The sequence below is a fragment of the Dunckerocampus dactyliophorus genome, chromosome 2, assembly GCF_027744805.1.
Source record: "Dunckerocampus dactyliophorus isolate RoL2022-P2 chromosome 2, RoL_Ddac_1.1, whole genome shotgun sequence".
NCBI classification, from domain to species: Eukaryota; Metazoa; Chordata; class Actinopteri; order Syngnathiformes; family Syngnathidae; genus Dunckerocampus; species Dunckerocampus dactyliophorus.
Window position 1 is genome coordinate 29,960,679 of NC_072820.1, and position 20,024 is coordinate 29,980,702.

At 40.9% G+C, this 20,024-nt stretch overlaps 1 protein-coding gene across 1 annotated transcript; it reads right to left on the reverse strand.

The window, feature by feature from the left end:
* Positions 1 to 323: 323 nt before the first annotated feature.
* zranb1a (zinc finger, RAN-binding domain containing 1a) lies at positions 324 to 19,854 on the reverse strand. Its single transcript, XM_054766886.1, has 10 exons — positions 19,380 to 19,854; positions 18,247 to 19,109; positions 11,234 to 11,421; positions 10,994 to 11,147; positions 10,837 to 10,908; positions 10,569 to 10,767; positions 7,712 to 7,832; positions 7,407 to 7,536; positions 2,011 to 2,240; positions 324 to 1,942 (listed from the first exon to the last, which is right to left on the reverse strand). The coding sequence occupies exons 2-10, from the start codon at positions 19,088 to 19,090 to the stop codon at positions 1,727 to 1,729; spliced, it is 2,154 nt and encodes a 717-aa protein (XP_054622861.1). The 5' UTR covers positions 19,091 to 19,109; positions 19,380 to 19,854; the 3' UTR covers positions 324 to 1,726.
* Between the last annotated feature and the right edge of the window lie 170 nt (positions 19,855 to 20,024).

A 20,024-nucleotide genomic window follows, 5' to 3' on the forward strand; every position in this document is an offset into this window, starting at 1 on the left:
TCTTAGCGTGAACTATTTACAGGGTGCAGGCTTCATAAGGGCCACACGAGGGCGCCAAAGCACCTGAAATGGTAACTGTGATTCCTCGTTTCTACTGTAGTTTCCTTCACAGATGACCGTGGTGTGGATTATGACTGTCAAGTGTTCAGACTAACATGCTGTATGTTCTCATATAGTGGCCTGTGACGTTTATTAACTCAACTACAGAGTATGTACAATAGAAACATACATACTATTCTTTCACAAACTAAACGTGATTAAAATAATTTTGTAGCAAGAGATGCCTTTTTTGCAAAAATGGGTTAAAAGTAGTTTTTAAATATATTTCTTTCAGTCTTTAATTAAAACATGAGTATGTCAAAAAATTTAACAAAAATTCAACACAATTTCTGTTAGAGATTGGTAGATACACATTTTTTTGTTGTCTCGTGTTTTTTGTGTCTTATTAAGGGAAAGACATTTATTACCCCGAAGGCCTTTATTTGTACAGTACTTCATATTCAAACTTTATCTCATTTCTTACACAATTAAAAATATTTGATTAAAGTACAGTACGTATATGTGATTTAGTAAAGTGCCTAGGTAAGGCATTTATTGGAGATGTCTTTTTTGTGGCAAGGCATTTACAAAAACATTTATTTCTCAACATTTAATTAAAATATATATACGGAATAATACATTTTTAAAATTAAATGGCCTCCTTCACTCATTGAATGGTAGATTGGTTTTTCATTTGACTGTTTTCTTATGAACAGGTTTTCTTAGTCCAGGGTGTACCCCGCCTGTTGCCCGAAGTCAGCTGGGATAGGCTCCAGCATGCCCCCGTGACCCGAAAGAGGAGAAGCGGCATAGAAAATGGAGGTTTTGTTAATGGTAATTACTTTTGATGTCTATTAAAGGGTAAGGTGTTTATTAGAGGAAAGGCCTTTATTTGAGCTGTACAAATACAACTATACAAATATTTGGAATAATATATATATTAAATAAGGCATTTTAAAACATAAAATCACCTATCTTTTGGAGTTTGAAATGTTTAAACTTCAGCTTTACAGATGCCATGCTAGTATAAGTTAAAGTAAAAAGTAAGTTCAGCCACCTTGTGTAAGCAATTGTTTTTCTTCTATTCCCCCCCCAAAAGGGGGATACATGTGGTGCGGGGCTTATTTGCTGAAGCGGACGGCCTATCTGGTGATTAATACGGAAGCGGCGTCAATTAGAGCAGAGCCCACTATGAGGAAATGTTCAATCAAATGAAAATAAGAACCAGAGGAAACAGGATGCAAGTGAATGTCATTTAATCGTATGAATGCACTCTGTAGAAAGAGCGAATAGTGTTTGGTTGTCTTTCTGCGCCGCCGTTTTGTCACAATGTAAAAATGCCAGTAAACTTGGAGGTCAACGCCCCGCCTCCCATAACCCCCGCCGCCGCCACCACCACCACCATCCCCTCACAGAATGCAGCTGTTAATCTGTGCAAAACAAAATCAAGTAAATAAATAGGTGGGATGCTAGGCGGGGGCAGAGCTAAATTTCTGTCAGGCAAACCACAAACAAAAAGTTATCTAGTGCACTTTTCTCAATGATTAAATAAGTACTGTTCTATCACGTGTGCTATTTGTTCTGAGGGGCGGAGCTTCTGGAAAGCCGAGGGCGTGACGACTATGTCGCGGGTTGTCCAGTCTGCTTCAGAACACATGCGCTTGGCAAGAGGTGGGGGGTAAAAGTCTCACTCGTCCTCGTCCTCGTCCTCCTCGCCATCAGAGAGTGAGGCGCAGGGTCGTATCTGCCGGTATCTGTCCAGCCACTTCTCCACCATCTGCGTGACCAGGGGGTGGTTGCAGCGGCGGGAGCTCTTCTGCATGGCGGCCAGCATCCCACCGTCTGTCACGCAGCAGTCCAGCCACTCACGCAGCAGTCTCTCCTGCTGCTCCTCCGTGCCCATCTGCGCCATTCGTTCACTGTTTCACATTTCATTTCCACAGTAGAGAAATACCAGCGTGGCGGCCTTACCTCCTGCGCCGACAGGAAGTGGATGTGCAGCAGCTTCCTCTCGCTGTCCACCAGCGGCAGGAAGGTGACGGTGACGTCGTCGTCCGTGTTGAGGTTGGCGCCCGCACCCCGATTGTCGTAGCCGTCGTTCTCCATGGCCACCAGGGCCGAGAAGTGGCCACGGGTGTAGCCCAGCGCAATGGGGCTCTTCCAGCAGAAGCTCTGCTCCCACAGCAGTGGCAGGTACACACCTACAATACACACACGCACACGCACACGCGTTTTGGGTTTTTTTCTTGTCCTTGTTACTGTCCAAAGTGAGTGAGGCAAAAATGTACTACTAAGGAGACAGTACATACTCCACTTCATTTTCTACACCATACTTGAATAAATGTGCAACATTTTTGGATGAAATGAGCTCTGCTGCTTTCATAGATTAAAAAAAGGTCAAATATAACAAATTGATAGTTTCCTTAAAAATTATTCTAATTTATTTTTGCATTTTTAAAGTTTTACCTTAAAAAAATATGCTTGATACAACTAGTAAAATATGCATGTATGTCAAAATAATCATCACTAAAATATTACCAAAAATATTCAAATCTTTCTAGGTTCCTTAAAAATGCTTCAATTTTATTGTGGCATTTTTAAAAGTTTTAAATAAGATAAATGTGCTTCATTTTTTATCAAGTGCTTGATAAAAGATCAGCTGCTTTCATACTTAAATGGAGAAATCAAATTAAATAACAATTGGAAATAAGAACATTATTAAAAATTCTTAAATTTTATTGATTTTTGAAGTTTTACATTTTCAAAATGTGCTCAATTGTTGGGTAAAGTGCTTAATATACAGTGGTGTGAAAAAGTGTTTTCTTATTTTCAAACTAATGGAAATATTAGTCAATGACGACACAACTGAACATAAAATGCAGTTTTTAAATGAAACTTTATTATTATTAAAAAGGGAGAAAAACAAATCTACACCTACGTGGCCTGTGCCGGTAATTTTACGCCAGATGTAATGGGACACACACCTTCCAAAAACCCACAGAGTATTTTCCCAAAGGTCTTGGGGATCATCAAGATGTTTTCTGGCAAAATTGAGAGGATCCTTCATGTTCTTTTTGTTCAGTAGTGGTTTTGGTCTTGGAACTCTGCCATGCAGGCTGTTTTTGCCCAGTGTCTTTCTTATGGTGGAGTCATGAACACTGTTCTTAACTGAGGCAAGTGAACCCTGCAGTTCTTTGGATGTTGTTGTGGGGTCTTTTGTGACCTCTTGGATGAGTCATCGCTGCGCTCTTGGGTCATTTTGGTTGGTCGGCCACTCCTGGGAAGGTTCACCACTGTTCCATGTTTTCACCATTTGTGGATAATGGCTCTCACTGTGGTTCGCTGGAGTCCCAAAACTTTACAAATGGCTTTATAACCTTTTCCAGACTGATAGATCTCAATTCCTTTCTTTCTCATTTGTTCCTGAATTTCTTGAGCTCTCAGCATGATGTCTAGCTTTTTAGAATCTTTTGGTCTACTTCACTTTGTCAGGCAGGTCCTATTTAAGTGATGTCTTGACTGAGAACAGGTGTGGCAGTAAACAGGCCTGGGTGTGGCTAGAGAAATGGAACTTGCAATGGGCGGGGGCAGCAATCACTTTTTCATACAGGGCCATGTATTTAAAAACTGGTGACCATTTAAAAACTGCATTTTGTGTTCAGTTGTGTTGTTATTGATTAATATTTACATTAGTTTGATGATCTGAAACATTTAAGTGTGACAAACATGCAAAAGAAAGAAATCAGGAAGGGGGAAACACTTTTCCACACCCTTCCACACAAGAAAAAAATACAATTTTTAGATTCCTTCTTAGAAATTCTTGAATGCTATTGTTACATTTTTGGAAGTTTTACAGCTAATAATTATTTAATCAAATCCAACAAAAATATGAAATTATAGTTTCCTTCTTTAAAATTCTTGGAATGTTATTATTGCAGTTTTTTGTTTTAAATTTGATAATCATTTAATAAAACACGTCTGTGTAGGCTCTCAGTCGTACAGGAGTTGTCCATCGAGGGAAAGGCTTCTTGAGACGTCATCTGTACTTCACAGAAGTACAGATGACGTCTCAAGAAGCCTTTCCCTCGATTTAATAAAATACAAGAAAAAAATGAAATACTAAGTTCCTAGAAATTCTTGAATTTTATTTTTGCATTTTTGAAGTTTTAGATTTTAAAAATGTGCTTGATTGTTGGCTAAAGTGCTTAAATAGTAAAATTCAGGGAAAAAATATTAAATAAATATTAATATTATTATTAAATAATAAATAAATATTAAATGAATATATATTGCTAGATTCCTTAAAAAATTGTAGTTTTAAATGTAATTATTGAATAATAATTGAAATTATTTAATAAGATACAAAAATATGATGATTGCTTGTTTACTTTTTTCAGGTTTTATATTTTTAAAATGCACTTGGTTGTTGGCTACAGTGCTATAGGCTAGAGTAAAATAAAAATAAAATATTGCTAGGTTCCTTCTTAAGTCCGTGAATTTCATTGTTGCATTTTTAGAGTTTTAAATCAAATAAATGTCTTTTATTTTTGAGTAAGGTGCCTGACTGAAGATAAGAAAAAACAATAAAAGATATTACATTATTTCTAGTTTCCTTCTTTAAAATTGGAATTTTACTGTTGCAGTTTTTAAAAGTTTTAAACAAATGTGCGTGATTTTTTATGCTTGATAGAATATCTACTGCCTAGTTGAATTGAGAAAAACCTAAATATTCCTGCTAATATTAATAGTAATAAGAACTAAAATATTACAAAAAGAATGACATTTTGCTAGGTTCCATCTCAAAAATCTTGGAAGATTATTGTTCCAATATTTCAAGATTTTACACACAAAAAAATGGGACTGACTTTTGGATAAATTGGTTGAGCTACTGCTTTTATAGAAAGATGAGGAAGCAAAATAACTATAATATTTTTTAAATCCATGATGCATTCCTCCTTTAAATTATTAGAGTTTCCGCTACATGTAATTGATCATGACGGCCCGCCACTACAAAGTAAAAGCCGCCACACCTTAAAAATGTTTTTTTTTTTTTTTTTTTTACTTGAAAACAATGTAAGTAAAGTAATATATTGTATGAACGGACATACGCTATATGCTATATATACACATATATATTTATATACACACACACACACACATATATACATATATATATATATATATATATATATATATATATATATGTATAATTATTATTTACGCACATATTAACCACAATTACTCTGAAAACAAATATCATAAAAATATTTCACTGCACTTTATTTTGATGAACATGCACCGGAATCGCGACCAGAAAAAAAAAGTAAGTGTCTTGACGTTCACTGTGTTCCTTATTATCGTGCAAATAAAAAACTGTCCGTAAAATATGTAGTCAATTGATGACAGCTTGTCACATGCAAAAACTATCTATGCCAGCGTGCGTGATTGCTCACGTTTCAATCTCATTCGACTTTCTGGCGTTTTTTACCCATCTTGCACTGCCTCTCTGGGGGTAGCTGGCTAGATCACGGCGAGCTAGAAGTGGCTATCACGTTCATGCTAACTTACTTTTTAAAAGTGTCAATCTTGCTTGTTATTATTACAATCTTGTTATTACAATACTTAAGGCTTGTCTTCCAAACACTAGATGTGTGTCTGAGTTGTTCAACAAACACGTAGTGTGTCCAGCTTTAAGACAGTGATGCTATCACAGGGGTCTCCAACAGGTAGCTCGGAAGCTAGCAGGAGCTCACCAGCTGATGTTGAGTAGTTCACCAAAGAATACTTGCTTCACCTCTTAGTAGTTTTATAAGTGTTCTATTCAAACATGACGCCTGTATTTAATGACAAATGAGCTCACTGAGTGGATATCCATCCATCCATCTTCTATGCCGCTTATCCTCACTGAGTGGAGATGTACTTTGTAAATAAAGTCCAATTAAATGTTGGCAGTCACATAAAATAGCTCAAGTAGATTTAATAATGCTGCAAGTTAGACACATCTGTGCTATCATAACCCTGGACTATCAATTTATACTGTTTATATAGGACAGACTTCTATGACAAAAATATTCAAATTGTTTGATTTTGTTAATTGTGTTATTTTGAACAAAAAAAATATTATTCAATAATTCATTTCCCATCTATCTCATTCTCCCATCTAAGTGCTCTAAGCAACTTTGCAAAACTTTTAATTTAATGGCAATGTTCATGTTCTGCGAGTTGTTGAAAAATAAAAAAATAAATAAATGTTATTTGTCATTATAAAAATTGCAGCCACAGCAGCGGCAGTCCCATGCAGCTCACCACCACAGGTTCAGAAAATCCTACGGGAAACCCTGTACTATATTATATTTTAGTCTAAAATGTGCTTGACTTTTTGATCAAGTGCTACTGCTAATCTAGTGCTTCCAAAGACTAAGAAATACTAATCATGGTAAATATTCAAATATAAATACAGTCAAACCTGTCTTAGCGGCCACCTGTATAGAACAGCCACTGACAGACAACAAGACCCCCCCCCCCGCAGAAAATTTGTGTGTTTATAGACCCTGTGTATAGCGGTCACCTTTCTAATGCGGTCAGCGGCCACCCATTTTGTCTTCCTTGGTCAATATCTGACCGCATATAGCGGCCAAAATGCCGACTCAAGTAGAAGCTTCATGCACGAAAAGGTTTTGTTTTTCAATCAATGAAGCCGTCGTGTGTAGACTTTAATTACTGAGTCCTAGCTCAGTCACAATCATTCACAAGATCCACACAAACTGTCAGTTGTTCCACACAAAAAAGGCGTCTTCTTTGGAGCTTGTTGCAGACAGTGACACCGTTTATTTCCTGGTGTGAGACAATGTGCACTGGTCAATACTGTAATGCCGCTTGTTGTGGGGAAGGAGAGACTCACGTCGCCGTTGCCCTTTAATCGCTTTATGAACAGCGGTTTATTAACCTACAGTAGTAGTTCTTTACAACTTTTATCCGCAGTCCCACAGTGCCCTCTACTGGTCAACATTCAAAATGGCCGCTAACCTGTCTATAACGGCCACCTGCCTATAGCTGCCACTTTTGCCGTCTCCCTTTGGTGGCCACTATAGACAGGTTTGACTGTAATAATAATAATAATAATAATAATAATAATAATAATAATAAGTAGTAGCATACAACATATAAATACTAACATAAAGGGAATATGGTAAATGAATGGATGATGTACACAAAAAGACATTTTTCTTCCAGACTGACACTTTGTGTTGTTAAATAATTTCTTAATGTTGGGAAAAGGCACGTTTGTAACATAAAACCATGAATGTGATCATGTGGTGAGAACAATGACGTCATTTAGCAGAGCGGTTAAGACACCACAGGCTCACCTTGAAAACGGGTGTAGCCTAATGTCTCCCCTCGGAAGCTTTTGTAGTATTTCACGCCGTAGACGATGATGGGCCTGCGGAGGATATGTGCCAGCACGAAAATGTGGGTCTGCTCCAGGCTCGCCCCGGGCTGCACACACACACGTGACATGTGAGAAGGAGGCTGAGGCTAAAAAGTTACATAATTTACGCTTCGGTGCTTGTAATCCTGAGGTCATGTGACGTGTTGGATTGTGCGTGAATGCGATGCGTCCGTGTGCTCCTCAGCAGGTGTGTTATGGATACATAATGACACAGGCAGTCACCTGACTGGCCAGAGACAGGATGAAGGCCCAGTCCTCCTGCCACTGCTCCTCCCTCAGAGAGAAATGGAGACCGAAGCTCTGCGAGTACCACGACTCCCACTCCTTCCAGCGAGTGTAAAACCTCAAAATGCAAGAAGAATGAGCACAGTAAGAACACATCCACAAGCACATGGGGTTTTTATTTTTAAGCCTTTTGTACACAGGTGCACTGGTTTACAACAATAGTTGAGATAAAAATGGAGTGTGGTACTTGGCTGCAACCAGCAGGGAACACCAGGAACATCAGGAAAACCTCATTTGGGTTTAGTTTTTGTCAACTTATCATCGTTGCTACTATGCCTTTCCCGGAAACAACTTTCTTTGGGCTTCTGATTGGATTTGGCATGCAGTTGGCAAAGCTGTATTAGCAATTCCATGTGGATTTTACCGATATTTCCCTTTGAGGAGTAAAATTAGTATGATAATGTAAATATATAATATACAAAATAAAATATTCGCAAAATACATGTTTAATATATTATACATTTTAGTAGTGATTTGTAAAATAAATTAGTATGAAATTTAAATATATATATATATATATATATATATATATATATATATATATATATATATATATATATATATATATATATATATATATATATATATATATTTTTTTTATAGACTGGATTTCAGCAATAATATGTTCCTTTAAGGATTCAAATGAGTTTTACATTCTATATGTAATACACATAAAGTAGTAATATCAAATTGAAATATAGCATGCATGTTTAATATAATATTAGAATAGTAATATAAAAACATTTGTAAAAATTATTGCTACAAAATTTACTAGTCAAAATATATGTTTATATAATTAAAAATAATATACACTATATACGGGCGGAGATTCTGAGATATTCCGGGGATCGGGAAGACCTGGGTTTGAATCTCCATTGGGCATTTCTGTGTGGAGTTTGCATGTTCTCCCCGTGTGTGTGTGGGTTTTCTCCGGGTACTCCGGTTTCCTCCCACATTCCAAAAACATGCATGTTAGGTTAATTGGAGACTCTAAATTGTCCATAGGTATGAATGTGAGTGTGAATGGTTGTTTGTCTATATGTGCCCTGCCATTGGCTGGCCACCAGTCCAGGGTGTACCCCACCTCTCGCCCGAAGTCAGCTGGGATAGGCTCCAGCATACCCCCGCGACCCAAATGAGGAGAAGCGGCATAGAAAATGGATGGATATACTGTATATACATGCACACATTAGGGCTGTCAATCAATTAAAATATTTATCGCAATTAATCTCATTTGGTCCATAGTTCATTCATAATCACAATTAATCGCATAGAAAGATCGTACATTATAGCGATCTAATTTATCTTATTTATTATGTATTGTGTAAAACTAAGACATGAATAACATCAAATTAAAAGCACAAAATGAATGCCGACCCACCATCCACCAGTTCAAGTTCCAGCCAAGTTTTTCCAGAGAGATTATTACATGGCTGTTTGACGTGTGTGGTAAAAGGCAGTGTGCTAGCATGAATTCACTTAAGACAAATGTGCACATTAGCACAGCCGTCTGTGGGTCAGACAGTTGCTTTGACTTTAGCGCCCTCTGCTGTACAGTTGCTGAAAATGCTAGTGTATGCAACTAACTTATCTGACGGCTGTCTGTATTTTCACACAGTGAAAGGATCTCTATATACACTGAAGCTAACCTAAGCTTCCAATGTAAAATACAATACAATGTTGGAGTTTATTCAAATTCACACTGAAGCAATGCAATAAAATAATAGAGAAAAAGAGAAGCAGTGAATGATAAGATATCAAAACATCTCTGAAAATTGCAAATTTCTTTATTTAGATTTTTTATTATTGTTATTATTATTATTATTAATCTGTGCTTAGCCATAATATTAAAGATCTAGATGCCGAAGTTCAGATTTCTCCTTTCTTCTTCTTTTTCCAAATAGTACCTTTACGCATGTTGATTTGAGATGAAAGAGTTGGCAAGCATTTATGAACTAAACATTTTTTTTCCCCCCGCCATGAGCCTGAAAATGGGGGTGCGGTTAATACACGGGTGCGGTTTATACACGGTGCTTTACAGTAATGCTATTTAGAGCCATTGTCATTGACAAGCCCCAAATAGCTGTCCTCGGCTATGCCTGCCCATACATTAACTAGTGGCTTCTAGCCCAAATGTTAGCTAGCAGTTCAAAGCAAAAATCTGCCAAGAGACGGTTCGCATCTAATAAAACACTTGTTGGATGGGACATTCGTATGCCACGGTACTACTGTATTGATGACAATTTTAAAAATACCTGGAGACCTGGAGTGCACCAGTAACTTCTCTCTTCTTCCCGGCGGCGTACGTTGTGACAACTTGACTCACAGCAACATAAATAACTTTGGTCTTGTCGAGAGAGGCATCGGGCAGGTCTTGGAAGCTAAACTTACCATTCAAAATACCCTTTTCTTTGCCCATTTCTGCTCAATATTTGTTCCCCTTTCTGGCTTTACATGGGCTGCGATGCCGCTGTGTTTCCTCAAAATACGATGTTGGCCGAGGGTCAAAGAGGACGTGTGCATGTTACTCGCACATCAAAAAAAATTTGTGCCGTTAAAGGAAACTTCCGTTAATGCGTTATTAATGCGTTAACTTTGGCAGCCCTGATATACATACAGTATGCATTAATAAATTACAATAGTAATGATTAATTACTATTGTAATATGTAATATGTATGATTAAACTAATTATACAGACTAATGTAATATGATATATATATATATATAAATAATTTTTTTATTTCAAAACCTTTTTTTTTTTAATAGGCTTGCTGAGGTGTGCAGGCGTCTCACCAGTGCGAGCAGTCGTGCAAGCTGTCGTGGAGGGTCTTGCGGAGGACCGAGTCCTTGTCGTAGATTCCCCATGTGGCTTGCAGAACCGAATCCAACAAACAGTCTCCGGCCGTGCGGTTCCACAAGGCGTACAGGCGGCTGTCCAGACGTGTGCCTAGCTCCATGGACCAGTTGATGACGGGAGATTCTTCCTCCAGCTCTGCACAGGACGTACAGACTGATTAATGGATGTACAGTGTGAAGAGGAAGCAAAGCAAAAGGAAAGTACCTTTCTGGACGTCTCGATCCAAAACCTCATCGAACAGTTTCTCCTGGATGGCCGGCGGCAGGTCCTCAATATCTGCACAGCAAAGCACAGCCATTAGAGGATGATGTTACCAACATTTCAAAGGCACAGGATGGCAAAAAGAAGGCTGTCAATTAACCTGCAGGTAACGTGAAGGTGACCAGGTCGGTGAGGAAGTAGCAGGTAAAGTCTCCTTTGCGCTGATGCAGAGAGGCGGCAATCTCCCTTCGGATCTGCTCTGTCAGCTCAGGACACACCATGGAGGGAATGCACTTGGCTGCCTGCTGATTCACCTGAAACACATTAGTTGGAGGTCACCACAGGTGCCACCTTGCCGGTTTCCTCATTCCTTCCCATGACAATCCATTGTGGGGCTGACCTCGGTGAGGAGGATGGCAAGCATGTCCTGCCTCTGAAAGCGGATAGCCAGGTGGACCAGCGTGAAGCCCACATCGAAAGCCGACGCGCGGTTAAGCAGCTGCACCTCGTCGGCCGTGAGCTGCCGCGCGATGTCGCCGCCGGACGACTTGTAGGCCTCCACCGTCGCCAGGTCACCTTCCACCACACCTATAGGAGAAAGAGGAAACTCAAGAAGGTCAGAACCACAAAGACACACTCAAATGAGTGGGAGCTAATCAGAAGCTAAGTAATTACCTTTACTATGACTGACATAAACATGTGTCACAGTTCTTCTTCTTCAAAAAAAAAAATTTAAATACAATATTTCCGAGCACTCGGGGTGTCGCAAGATCTCGCGAGATTAAAACGTGACAAGAGTTCTCGTTCAGAAAAGTCTTGTGGGCACTAGGCCTGGAATGATAATAAATAATAATTCATCACACAATAAATGAAAATAAACCCGATCATTTTGTAGGGTTCAATATATTGCAATGTGCATTTGTATCTGTTTTCCTCATTTCCCGCCTCTAATAGGTTGGACACACTAAGTGACTCACACGTACTTCTCTGGCCGTGCTTCGTCCTGGCGCAGTTCGACTGTCCTGTTTTTGTATCCTTGTTAAAACAGATTGATTGACAATGGTCTACAGCCAATCAGAACACAGAACACAATGGGTTCTTCCTTAGCCAATGAAGACTGTTGTGGCTCTATATTTAGCTGGCTATTTTCTGGCTATTTTCTACTGTGGGTTCCTAATATTTTTTGTCTTGTTTTTTTAATTTATTATGTTGTTTAATTGATTGTGTTTAAAAGCTCTTGACATTCCAATTACAATCTTAAATACTCTTGAGAAATTAAAGTTTATTGCGTTTGATACGGTGTATTCGCATTGGGGACTGGCCTCCTGAGTGGAGCTTGCGAGCTGTGTGTCTGGAGGGCGTGGAGGCGTACGGGCATGCTCAGTAGTCAAAATGCGTGCCTGTTGGTCGCTCTCTGGGAGAGGAGGGCACTAATGTAATAATACAATATTTGATGATCGACCGGCAAAGTCCCAAAGATCGCCCAGCAGCTTGCGATCAACAGGTTGGTGACCCCTGATCTAGCAGGAGTGTTTGGAGAGAGAAGGAGCCATGTGTCGAAATAAGACATTTTTATGGGCCTCTTTTCGCCATTTGCTGGTGGCCCCAGAACGTAACCCCTAGTGAAAGCTGGGGATCTACTATATGATTTTATTTGTGGTCATTTTATCACATTTGATTACATAGGTCCTCAAAGAAAAAAACCTTGTTGCTTCTGCAGTGAGTTAAGTAAAGTAAACATCCAATAACATGAAAAAGAAGTCGTGATCTGGGAAGTCTTTGATCCATGCGCCTCTACAAATCACATTAATGTGCTAATGCTACCTGTCATGTCATCCAATTGTGGCAACAAAGCAGATTTAAAGCTGTTGTTGCAAACTCCTCCTCCTCACACCAGCGGAATTTATTGTTATTCCTATCTGGTACAATGTGGATGGAATTCTGTTAAAAGTCAGCTGATCGATGAGAGTAAACAAACTCTTGGACAATCTGACTGTTCATCTTCATGTCCACCTCTCAAATTGGAGTGGAGCAGCAAGACAGAATGTAACGTGTACATGTGTGAGACTGAAGGAAGTGCTCGGCCTGCCTCAAAGGCGCCGGACACTTCCTGCCTGTACTGCTACGAAAACTCTAACAAAATAGAGTATAGCCCTCAATGCCCTCAATTTTAAGGGAAGTACATTGAAAACATATTTTAAAAATGACAATACAGTGGTGTGGAAGTGTTTGCCCCCTTCCTGATTTGCATGTTTGTCACACTTAAATGTTTCAGATCATAAAACAAATTTAAATTTGAGTCAGTGAGTAAATTAGTCAACACAACTCAGAAGAATCATCATCCTCCCGGTCGCTACGTGCTCCCCACAAACCCGAACTGGAAACATTTCTCACATTTCTTACCTGTAAATAGTATGCAGTGTCAAGGACTATTGTGAGTTGTGGGTTTTGATTGAAGAATGGTATGACTGACAAAAGACAAACGCGCCAAGGTGCTCAAACTAATGCACAGAGTGAATCCTCTCCCTGCCAGTTTGCAGGCAGTAGACAAGGAAAACAGACACCAGGGCTCCAGACTGTGACTAAATGATTGCATTTTGCGACTAAAATATGAGACATTGCGAGTAAATATAACCTACTCGCGCATGTGCGACCAAATAAAACACTATGTGTTCTTCATTGAGTTGACGGACGTCCCTTAGTACAATGAGAATGAAATATAGTCTGTGAAATGTGTAGTCAATTGACGACAGCTTTTCACAGTATAAGCCTATTAATGCCAGCGTGCGTGATTGCTCACATTTGACTCTTTTTTTTTTTTTTATCCGCAGTGACATTTTGTGTTTAAAACAAACAAGCAATGCGGTTGATTCGGAGCTCGTTTTTGTCCCAGAGGGAAGCCACAATGGTTATCACGTTCATGGAGAGTACGCGCTAACTTACTTTTTCAAAGTGTTACTTAACAAGCTTGGTCTCTTGTCACCATTATAATTAATTATGTCTTTTCATTAAAAAACTAGTTTTGTGTCTAAATTGTTTTCACACTTCAGCCCAGTAGTTGACAGTAACGCAAGTCCTAAAGAGTGTGTGTGTAAAATATATATATATATATATATATTTTGCATTAAATTTATTACTAGAGTGATCAAAGTGCTTCATGCAGAACTAAATCCTGGGTGAGTTTCCGCACGAACGCCTCTGAGTGTCCGACACTACTGACTGAGGGGGAAGAACGCTAGTAGCGCGCAAGCGTGACAAATAGCATCATGGCAAATGCAAGCGAGAAGCCTGAGCTGGAAGACCCTCCCATCTCACTACGGTCTCCTGTTTGGGAACACTTTGGCTTCCCTGTTAAAATTACGAATGGACAAAGGCAAGCGGATAAATCCAAAGTTCTGTGTTGACATTGTTCCACGGATATTGTGTATGCCAAAAGAAACACGTGTAACATGTTAGTACACTTAAAACGGCATCATCCAGCAGTGAATGTTACATCTACTGTACAAGAAAGAAAACCAGCTGAGTGCGAACACTGATAACTTCAGCATATAAACAACCTCTAGCAAGCAACTCTGACTGGCCCAAAGCAGTAACACATGGTATTGGAGTTCTTATAACCACAAGATTACGTCCATATTCAGTTGTTGAGAGTACTGGCTTTAAATACAGTCATGGAAAAAATGTTTAGACCACCCTTGTTTCTTCAGTTTCTTGTTCATTGTAATGTCTGATACAACTAAAGGTAACTTTGTTTAGACAAATATAACAATGACAACAAAAATAGTTCATAAGACTTAAATTGTTTGGCAGTACAATACTGTAGCTATTCATGTAAGAAGTTACGTGATTTTGGTTATTATCAAGAAAACCATGGAAGTTGCTAGATATCAGCTCTTAAATTCAACTCTTATGAGCTATATTTGTTATCATCATTATATTTGTCCAAACAAATCTACCTGCAGTTGTACCAGGTGATTTATTATGTCTGTGTGTGTGTGTGTGTGTGTGTGTGTGTGTGTATATATACACTGCTCAAAAAAATTAAAAGGAACACTTGGAAAACACATCAGATCTAAACTGGGGGGAAAAATGATCTTGAATATGTTTCCTGATAATAAGTGGGTGATGTATTTGTAACAAAATGATGCCACATCATTTGATAGAAATGAAAATGATCACCCTATAGAGGGGGGAAATCAAAGACACCCCAAAAATGAAAGTGAAAAAATGATGCAGCACACTGGTCCATTTTGCTAAAATGTCATTGTAGCAACTCAAAATGATTCTCAGTAGTTTGTGTGGCCCCCACGTGCCTGTCTGCATGCCTGACAACGTCGGGGCATGCTCCTAATGAGACTACGGATGGTGTCCTGGGGGATCTACTCCCAGATCTGGACCAGGGCATCACTGCGGTACCTGGACGCATGGAGGAGATTCCAGGAGACAGGTAGTTACTCCAGGAGAGCTGGACAGGGCCGTAGAAGGTCCTTCAACCCTCAGCAGGATCGGTATATGCTCCTTTGTGCAAGGAGGAACAGGATGAGCACTGCCAGAGCCCTACAAAATGACCTCCAGCAGGCCACTGGTGTGAATGTTTCTGACCAAACAATCAGAAACAGGCTCCATGAGGGTGGCCTGAGGGCAAGACGTCCTGTAGTGGGCCCTGTGCTCACTGCCCAGCACCGTAGAGCTCCATTGGCATTTGCCATAGACCACCAGAATTGGCAACTACACCACTGGTGCCCTGTGCTCTTCCCTGATGAGAGCAAGTTCAACCTGAGCACATGTGACAGACGTGAAAGGGTCTGGAGATGCCGTGGAGAACGTTATGCTGCCTGCAACATCATTCAGCATGACCGGTTTGGTGGTGGGTCGGTGATGGTCTGGGGAGGCATATCCCTGGAAGGACGTACAGACCTCTACAGGTTAGATAACGGCACCCTGACTGCTATTAGGTACCGGGATAAAATCCTTGGACCCATTGTCAGAACCTACGCTGGTGCAGTGGGACCTGGGTTCCTCCTGGTCCACGACAATGCCCGACCTCATGTGGCTAGTGTATGCAGGTAGTTCCTGGGGGATGAAGGAATTGATACCATTGACTGGCCCCCACGTTCACCTGACCTAAACCCAATAGAACACCTCTGGGACATTATGTTTAGGTCCATCCAGCGCCGCCAGGTTGCTCCTCAGACTGTCCAGGAGATCATGGATGCCCTGGTCCAGATCTGGGAGGAGATCCCCCAGGACACCATCTGTAGTCTCATTAGGAGCATGCCCCGACGTTGTCAGGCATGCGTACAAGCACGTGGGGGCCACACAAACTACTGCGAATCATTTTGAGTTGCTACAATGACATTTTAGCAAAATGGACCAGTCTGCTGCATCATTTTTTCACTTTCATTTTTGGGGTGTCTTTGATTTCCCCCCTCTATAGGGTGATCATTTTCATTTCTATCAAATGATGTGGCATCATTTTGTTACTAATACATCACCCACTTATTATCAGGAAAGATATTCAACATCATTTTTCCCCCAGTTTAGATCTGATGTGTTTTCGACACACACACACACACACACACACACACACACACACACACACACACACACACACACACACACACACACACACACACACGCGATGTGATCATCTGTCTGGCAGCAGCTAATTTAGCCAGAACGTGGGACATACGCCTGTCTGTGCGTGGCAGTTGGAGGTCTAAGGCGGATAAGCCCCTTTCATATAGCGTGAGAGTCACCAACGTGGTGCCCGCGGGCACCAGGGAGCCCCGCACGACCACATGAGGCAAGCCTGCTTTTCATTCAGGTTTTCAGTTAATAATATGAGAACACTAGAAAGAAATGCATTCTGAAAAACAAAATGTGAGTTGTGGATAGCATTTTGTTAATGTTCTGATAAAAACAAGCATTGAGTTTGTTTGGATTGACATAAACTATGAAAATAAATGTTACAAAAATTAGTAGTGCTTGGCCATTTTCATTTTGTAAAAGCAGCTCTCACAACAAAAAACGTTGGTGACCCCTGATATAGCCAATAGCACATTTAAAAATTTACACTTAATCTGTGAGATCCGTATCGGCCAAATTCACTCATGGATGATCGGTATCGGTAGCATAAAAACCTGAGTGGAGCATCCTTAATACATGCAGTGTTGAGTGCCTTCCAGGAAGGCCTTGTGCTGCTGCCCAGACTGGCCTATTCATCGCCACCAGCTGGGTGAACCCTCAGCTTCTCAAAGGCCTTCTCGGTTGTAGCGGTAGTCGCGAAAATGGGGCAAATCGCATTCACTACACGGCCGTTTGTTGATTATTCTGTCCCCACTCCGTAGCAGCTGTGCTATGTTAACTATGATTTGTGCATGTATGTCATTTATTAGAAATGTGAGGTGTTGGTAAACCTTAGAAATTGTGTTGAAGCTACCTCTACGAGATATTATTAGAGATGCTCTGATCAGGGTTTTATGCTGCCGATTCCAGCACCAATCATCCAGGACTGAAATTGGCGGATACCAGTCACATGGATTAATTATACATGTTTCAATTTATTTATGATGAGTGCTAATGGCCAGGGGTGCCAATCCCTTGACTGCTAGAGGGCCCAAAAAATAGGTAATTACTAATAAAGTTAGTAATGAATTAATACAGGGGGGTGGGGCAACGTGATTTTCTTTTTCCCCCATGGGACCCAGAATTCCTGGCTGCACCCCTGTGACTGGCTAAATGATATGAAAAAAGGCACCATAAAATCACCTTAATTTAGACAAAAACATATTTTACTTACTTTCTGAAGAGAACATATATCACTTGTGAAAATTACTGAGGATGAGACACCTTCTTTAAGCAGACTTTGAATGTGAGAGTGCATTGGTGGAGCTCTAGCAGGACTTCCAGGTAAGTGACGGAACACTCGGCGAACCCGGTGTCTTCCACGGCTGAGAAAGGCTGCCGATTAATTCAATTAATTTTCGGGTTATTAGCTTAGCCTTCTGTCATACACATACATACAGGCGAGTGTTGGCCACATTAGCTGCCGTTTAACTGATGATCACACCATGAGCATGAAACTCATGAAAACTCATGAAACTTCTTCAAATGTCATATTATAATAAAGCTTAATACGCTACCCCTGCAAGATAGTTTTCGTGCCATGTGTTGGCAGTTAAGTTCCACACAGCAGACATGCTTGTTTTTGTTTTGGCACGCCTATGCAGTGTGAAGGAAAGTAGGACTACACTGCACAAAGGCATCGCTGTGGGCTGCAATCGTGCTAGCCAAAGGTGAACGGCGTTGAAAGGCATTTATCGGCATATGCTGATCACATGATTTTGCACGGAAATTGGCATCTATGATACAAACATTTAGGGTATAAGTCCAACTAGGAAACAAACTCACCTGCACACGCACTGAGAAAGAGCCAGTCCATCTTCCTCATCCTGTTCCGTATCTGCTTCAGCTTCTTGAAGTCCATCTCCTGCTCCTCCTTGCCGCTCATGGCTCCGGCCGCAAGTTCAATCCTTTGGAAATCCATTTGGACATGGTCCTCCCTGTTGACCAAAGTAGGCGACCTCCTCTGGCCCTGGCCTCCACTGCAGCCACCACCACCACCAGCCCTCCACCGCAACCGGTCCTGCTCGTTGATCACGGGCGAGTGATCGACGGGCTGCGCCAGCTCGATGGCCTCGTGGTGGTATGGCTTGGGGTGGTCGCACACCACGCACTTGAGCATTTTGGGCACGTTCTGGTAAGTGCAAGATGAGCATGTCCAGTGCTGTTGGTGGGTGTTGAGCCTGTTGCGGTCATTGTACTCCTCACAGGGGTCCACAGGGGAGTGCAGGACTGGGCGGCTGCCCACGTTGGAGCTTGACGTGTGAGGGGATTCTGTGGGGCTGCAGCTTTTGGGGCGTTGACATAGACACTGCGTGCAGCGGATGGCCCGCGGCCAGTTCAAGTATGTGCACATGTGACATGACCACTTGGTTGCTATCTCAGCCATGCTGGCCGAGCATATCCTGGGCCTGGCGCTGGAGTCCGGGCAGATGAGGAGGCTGCTGCCACCTTCACTGGCAGGGAGGTCCCACTCGTGACTGGGGTCCCGATCAGGGCTGCTTTTGTACGGTTCCTCTGTGATGATGGGAGCCCTGGACCTCTGTGCACGACACATTGTGCACTTTGTGGCAGAGGGCCAGTTTTCATAGGTGCAGTAGTCACAGGCCCATTTGTCCCTCTGGTCTGTCATTGTGGATCACCTGGTCAGCCTGTGACAGCAGATTGACAGACAGTGAATCATATATTGGGGATGAAGCTAATTACACCAGCTATCGTCTATAATATTGTCTGAGATTTTTATGTTGGTAAAATCCAGTTTTAAACAGTCAACCATGGCGGGTGTTTATATCAATGTAACATATGAATACTTAGCTTGGTGCCGTTTAAGCTAGCATACTTAGCTAACTTGACGAATTTCGCCATGACTCGCCTAACAAACTAAGTCATATTTAATGGGAAAAAAGGCGTCAAACTCTCACCTTTTAGCAGTTGTGCTCCTTCCCAAGTGCTGGAAAACCACAGCAAACACTACTTGTCCAGTCCCCCACTTCTTCTTCCTCCCCCTCCTCCACCGCCTGCTCTGTCAAATCTTTCCCGAACCGACGTATTAAGACGTAATTTATTCTCTCACATATTTACCTATACGGATACATGAAACACCATACGGAATAAACAGCCCTCTTGGCCGGGCCTGTGAATGCCTCGACTCTCGGAGGTTTACATTGCCCCAGTGTCATTTAATGGCGGCGACGCGGAGACGAAAGACTAGCAGAGCCAAAATAAACGCTGGCCCTGCTGACGTCACCAATCATCTGGCGCAGCGCTCATTGTGATTGGATCTGAACAGAAAACTGCGCTGCGTTCGCGGCCATGGAAAATATGAACACTAAAATAAATTAACTTTTCAAAGATATTCTAACTTATTGAGATGAGCCTGTATACTCTACGTCGTTTTAAATAATGCAATTCTGACTTAAAAAATACATATTATTAATATGTATAAACAACATACAAGAAAGTGACAGGATATGATCAGGATAAATAGTTTAAAAACAACTGCATTGGGGTTCATACTATAGTTCAAGTGTGGCAATCATAATGCTTTAAATATAACAAAACGCGGT

Excerpts from the sequence above, each read along its gene's own strand:
- zranb1a (XM_054766886.1), bottom strand. The coding sequence starts at position 19,090 with ATGACAGACCAGAGGGACAAATGGGCCTGTGACTACTGCACCTATGAA. Across the intron at positions 2,241-7,406 it reads AGGCTACACCCGTTTTCAAG|GTGTGTACCTGCCACTGCTG; the intron begins GTGAGCCTGTGG and ends TGTGTATTGTAG. Across the intron at positions 1,943-2,010 it reads ACTTCCTGTCGGCGCAGGAG|ATGGGCACGGAGGAGCAGCA; the intron begins GTAAGGCCGCCA and ends CGAATGGCGCAG.